Source organism: Lactuca serriola, chromosome 9, assembly GCF_051521515.1.
Source record: "Lactuca serriola cultivar US96UC23 chromosome 9, Lser_US96UC23_V15, whole genome shotgun sequence".
NCBI classification, from domain to species: domain Eukaryota; kingdom Viridiplantae; phylum Streptophyta; class Magnoliopsida; order Asterales; family Asteraceae; genus Lactuca; species Lactuca serriola.
The window spans coordinates 57,709,624-57,715,624 of record NC_136416.1 but is presented as its reverse complement, the minus strand read 5'-3'; the positions used below and the strand labels follow the sequence as shown (position 1 = coordinate 57,715,624).

At 29.8% G+C, this 6,001-nt stretch overlaps 1 protein-coding gene and 1 long non-coding RNA gene across 2 annotated transcripts; both read right to left on the bottom strand.

Annotated features, from left to right (window-relative positions):
* Positions 1–1,024: 1,024 nt before the first annotated feature.
* On the bottom strand, positions 1,025–5,082 carry LOC145074375 (nudix hydrolase 3-like). Its single transcript, XM_079020765.1, has 14 exons — positions 4,987–5,082; positions 4,671–4,842; positions 3,482–3,711; positions 3,326–3,407; positions 3,170–3,235; positions 3,003–3,080; positions 2,811–2,906; positions 2,562–2,668; positions 2,256–2,424; positions 2,074–2,157; positions 1,894–1,988; positions 1,693–1,783; positions 1,468–1,614; positions 1,025–1,346 (listed from the first exon to the last, which is right to left on the bottom strand). Exons 1-14 carry the CDS (start codon positions 5,025–5,027, stop codon positions 1,260–1,262), a joined length of 1,545 nt encoding a protein of 514 aa, XP_078876891.1. The 5' UTR covers positions 5,028–5,082; the 3' UTR covers positions 1,025–1,259.
* Positions 5,083–5,252: 170 nt separating this feature from the next.
* LOC145074378 (uncharacterized) lies at positions 5,253–5,862 on the bottom strand. The gene is made up of 3 exons (XR_013691820.1): positions 5,736–5,862; positions 5,414–5,495; positions 5,253–5,340 (listed from the first exon to the last, which is right to left on the bottom strand). It is a non-coding gene; the product is annotated as an uncharacterized LOC145074378 (long non-coding RNA).
* Positions 5,863–6,001: the final 139 nt, after the last annotated feature.

The window sequence follows — 6,001 nt, the reverse complement described above, 5'->3', positions numbered from 1 at the left end:
CAAGCCTCCAAGTCTCCACAAATTCCACCTTCTTCCTTGAGGATGAGCACCAAACCCTAGAAAATGCTCTCACACTCTTGGAATAAGTATTCGGTTATGACATACTTTTGGAAATAAAGTATTCGACTAATGTTATACCTTGTAAATAAGAATTTTATATACAATTGTTTTGGTTGTGTCAAAAGGAACTCTTGGATATGTAGTTGGTTTTTTTTAGGTAAACGGTTACTTTGGTTATCAAATATTTTGAAAGAAAACCAAATAAAGATATAAAATATTTTTTGTTAAATATTCGTTTTGAGTCTAAAACTTATGTACTCACGAGACAATTTATTTTGTCTTACATATTCTTTTCTATGACATGTGTTCTATATATTGATATTAGAGTTGATTGCCTTTATCCTTAGATATGATAAATTTGAAGAATTTAGATGACTCCCAGATTAGCAAGGAGTAAAGCAATTAAAAAATGTTTGTTATGTTCATTTCGGTAGTATTATAATGCGTCATTATGGCTTTTGAATTTTGTAACACCTGAGTTGGAATTATGATTGGTTTGTAAATTGCAAAAAGTTGAACTGTATTTCCGTTGGACAAAGACATCACTGCACATGATGTAAAATATTGTTAATTCCAGTGGTATAAAGTAGGGGTGTTACATATGATATAGTTTAAAAATACATAACAGTACTACACAATTTATACCCTTGTCAAAACAATGAGAGCCATTGTGAATGTGCATCCAGGAACAAAGCCATTTTATGATATAGTTTACAATACACAACACTACTAAATAACTTGTATCCTTATCAAACAATGATACCCATTGTGAATGTACTTCTAGAGCCATTTTACGATATAGTTTACAATACACAACAATAGTACACAATTTTTACCCTTATCAAAACAATGGGAGCCATTGTGAATGTACTTCCAGAAACAAATCTATTTTATGATATAGCTTAAAACACACAACACTAAAAATATTACACAAATTGTCCAGGAGAGCCAGTGTGAATGCACTTCTAATAACAACACCATTTTATTATATAGTTTACAATACACAAAAATATCACAATTTGTACCATTATTAAAACAATGAGAGCTACTGTGAATGCCCTTCTAGGAACAAAGCCATTTTATTATATAGTTTACAATACATAACAATACTACACAATTTTAACCCTTATTAAAACATTAAAACAATGAGAGCCATTATGAATGTATTTCCAGGAACAAAGCCATTATCACGTCCAAGATCAAGAAACACAACAACAATTGTTCGATTGTTGTATGTGCTGTAATTTGGTAACAACTGGAAAATTTGGTGCTATATCAATAGGAACCTGTAAATTCAAGAAATGGGTATACATAAAAAAAGAATTAAAGTTATATATATATATATATATATATATATATATATATATATATATATATATATATATATATATATAAGTCAAATTTTACCTCAACATTTGTCAATTTTCCTAAAGCATTGTTGAGAGGCTGTGTCATTTGACCATATTTTTCCAGAAGCTTCTGTGCAGAATCTTTGTCCCCTTTAGCCTGTATCGTAAGTATTTCCCTACTTAAGCCCTCAACCGCACCTTCAATCTATTGCAACACATGAAACAATTTATTAAACTGTAAAATTATATTTTGATTAAAAACACAAAGTTTAAGGAATCACACCTTATCAAAGTCAACGGAGAATGTGTCATCGGGATGCAAAACATATGCTCCTTTCTCTAGTAGCCAATTAAACTGTAGTGCTTGTCCTTTACTGATATACATGTATAATAATCCATCACTCTATATATATATATATATATATATATATATATATATATATATGGATGAAAAGTTGATAAATTTAGTGATTAGTTGAGTTACCCATGAGATTCCTTTAAGCCGAAACGTACTGTTCGAAAGCAGCTAGCAAGGAAAGAAACATAGATGGACTTTACAAGGGTCTTTGGAAGTAAATTCTGGTCAACCCCATAGAAAAAATTCAAACATGAAAACTATTGAAGTTGATATGACAATGATAGCTATACCTCTTTATTAACCGACCTTTGAAATAAGGAAATTAAGTGCCCACAAGCCAACAATGTCAGCTTTAGCTTCTTCAAGAGCTGTGTGAAGTTCTTGTAGCTCCTGTTTCATCAAGGAAACAAAAATTCACTTATGCCAAATTGAAAAAACAAAGGAATCAACGATTGCATTCCGTTCTTGATTACATCAGAAAAACTAACCAATCGCACAGTAGACTTTTGACCACTAGGAAGTGTTATTGTATGTGGTCCAATACCATGACAACATTCATGACAAATTGTGTGAGTAAAAAAAGAGTCAAAGTCAACTAGCTCCTGTTGTTCCTTTGCAATACACAAGTCCGCTATAGGTTGAAGAATTAGCTTGAACCTACTTAGAAAAAAAGTTTAGGTATCAGATCAATATTTTCACAATTTATCTTTCAACACCTGTATAATCAATCATAAATACATATGTTTATGAATTCAAATATATTTAAGTATATAATCATGGATTGTTCACTTTACTTTGCCTCAGAAACATTCTTCAACATGACCATTGATGTACCACGATCTTTTACAATACGCTCATCATTCGGAAGATTAAAGGCTAGAATTTGTGGTCCCTTCACGTCCTGCATTAACATGATAACTGAAATTCATATTTTAACAAAATACTTTCACAAAACACATAGATGTACAAGTGGAACTATACAAGCTTTCTAGGGCTATCCGGTTATAATGAGGGCATTCACGTCATTTGTCACATTAACTTACCCCTGAATTATAAACAAGTTGGATGATGCGAATAGGTGCAAATGTCACATCTTCTGATTTGTACATCTCGTCCATTGGTAGATTTTGCTCCAAGTCCTACATGTACTTTAATTGATTAATTAAATAAAAGTATCATGACAATAAACTAAAAAATAAAAGTAATATTAATCATTAGTAAATCCAACATTGTACCTTCAAATGATCCCCAAAAAATTGAAGTTGAGCGGTTGCTTTATCATCCTGAATTCCAATAAATGCCTCAAATGCTGCCTAAAGAAAAATCACAAAAATCTTGGTGATGATTTTTTATTTTACCATGAATCATAGTGAACGATACATAAAATAATAAAAAACAACACCTTGTATCCGAATAGTACGTCTTCATAAGTCTCATATGGACCAATAGTAACATCCAGCTTAGAATCCTTAAGAAGATGAAAAAATAATTAAAAGCAAATTTGATATAAAAAAAATAAGACAAATCATATAATGGATTAACTAAATTGTGCACTGACCAATTCCATCCAAGCTATATCAGAGTCATAATAGTTATTAGAGAGGAAAGCATCAACCTTACTATGTAACAATCTCTTCAAACTACAAGCATGTGGATTAACTTTATACGTATGAATTAATGGATATAATAAGATTTAATAAAATGTGTAGTATACCTAGGTGAAGTGGTTAAATCCCCTGCTTTATGCAATAATTCAGCTGCTTTTGCAAGAAAGGAAAAATATTCTTGAGAGAATGGGATGATATAGAGATCACTTGTGGTGGGATTACTGCTAACTGTTATATTACTGGAATAAGAGTCACTATGCCTTCTAATAACACTGAAAAAGCCTATTGCATCATTCTTTTCATCATCCGAGAGCCCTTTCACCCATAATTCGAATTCCTTTCCAAGATTAAGAAAGTGTTAAATGCAACAAATAGAAATGCACTTTCAATTTTTTTTTATTACATCATCTTACTTTCATTTTTTTCTATTACAACATTTGTACTCTGGAAAATCTAACAATTTATAACAGTGTCATCTATTAATGGGTAATTATTCAAATTAGAATGTCTAAATAAGAAATAATTTAAAACTATAATCCCCTAATAAGATATAATTGAAAGTACAATGCTAAAATAGAAATAAACGAAGCCAGGATGCTAAAATACACAAAACGCAAGATATATCAATTTACTTTCATTTACTTGTTTATTATTTCATCATGCTTTCTTTTCTTCCTGTTATAACATTGTACATTGAAAATTCTACCCAGTTGTAGTAATTTTAATTACATTCAAAGTAATGTCTATTGCTTTAATTGGATAGATTTACAAAGTATCATTCCCTAATAAGAAATAAAATGAAATTACAATGTTAAAACGAAAATAAATGTAAGTAGGATACTACGATAAACAAAATGCAAGAAGAAGCAATGTAATCCATTAATTAGTTTATTATAACATTCTACTCTCACTCCTTCCTATTAAAGTATTTTACTTTGAAAATTCCATCTAGTTATAGCAATGTCATCCAAAAACAAAGCAATTTTCACTGTTATAATTTGGTATGTTTTCACTGTATGATGTCCTAATAAGAAATAATTTGAAATGCCTTAATAAGAAAAAAAATAGAAAGAAATTAAAGTAGGATGCTATAACACACAAAATACCTTAACGTACTTTCATTTTATTTGTTTATTATATCATTCTACTTTCATTTGTTCCTATTATAGCATTATACTTTGAAAAATTAACCCAAGTAGAAATCAATTTTCACTTGGATAGATTATTCAAAATCAAATGCCCCTAATAAGAAATACTTTGAAAGTACAATGCTATATATAATTGGAAGGAAATTACCATTTTATCCATGTCTGGAGGGTAAAAGCTGGCACCAGGTGGTTTCACAATGGGAAATGCAGCTTTGTATTCTAGACCTTTCCAACCAGCCACCTTCCTTGTTGCTTCCGGAAGCAATTTCACAGCAGAGTCTGCAGTTGTCAGAAAAGCTTCATCTTCATCAAGAGAAGACCTATAAAAAAAAATCAACTTAACTTTGATATATAAGAAATAGTGGTTAATTTTTCTTTTCCGATTAAATGACATAATTTTTCCAAAGTATATGAAAAGATCTAATAGGAGAGACACTAGAGTACTTATATGAGCATAATCTTACCATGGGGACTTATTAATCAAATAATACTTCCATTTTATCATGTCAAACTCTGATAATTGACTGTGCTGGTTTAACCATTCCCTTAAAGATTCATTGCTATACCAAACCTGATTTGAAGAAAACAAAATAAAAGGAAAATGAAATCTACTAATTTGTTATTATCCAAACTAGCATATTTATAAACAACTATATATATATATATATATATATATATATATATATATATATATATATATATATATATATATACAAGTTCATAAATTAGACCTGGTTATAGAATATATCATCCATTAATCTCGCAGCTTGAATAATTAAAAGCAAAACTTCCTTGTCCTCCTCAGTGAGACCGGTCAACTGCCATACAAAAATTTAATTAAATTCCTAATTTAAATTATAATCAGTACTGAAAAAAAAGCAAAAAAAAAACCTCTGCATCAAGTGAGACAGAAGCATAACGGTTGAGCTTATTTTGCAGAATTAAACTCTTTTCTTCGACATTGTCTTGGTACCTATAAAGGTTTCCAGGTCAATATTAATTTAATGGTTTCGTTTCAAATTATATTTCATCTAACTTGGTTGTAACATAATATAAATATGCTTCAGTTCAAAATTTATTTCCTTTGTGTCGAATTCCAAATTCATGGTTAAACTCAATATTATGATACATGATGTGAATTATGATTCGAAAACTATTTATGTATGCGTATAACTATATGAGAACGGTTCTATGAATGCATAAATATATATACCTTTTGGTAATTATGTCAAAAAGTTGACCATATTGTCCATGAAAATCGTAGGGTACATATTGAGGGTCTCCGTTAAGAAGTAGGTGCTTGTACTCTTGAACTGAGATATATTTAACAAATGAAACTTCATATTCCTACAAGGAAAAAGAAATTATATGCATAACTAATTGTTGAAAAATGAGCACGAAAGGTTAATTTTATAAGTTTAGAGGGAATGCATGTCCCATTTGCTACTTTGGTATAATTAGACAAAACATTACCTGAAG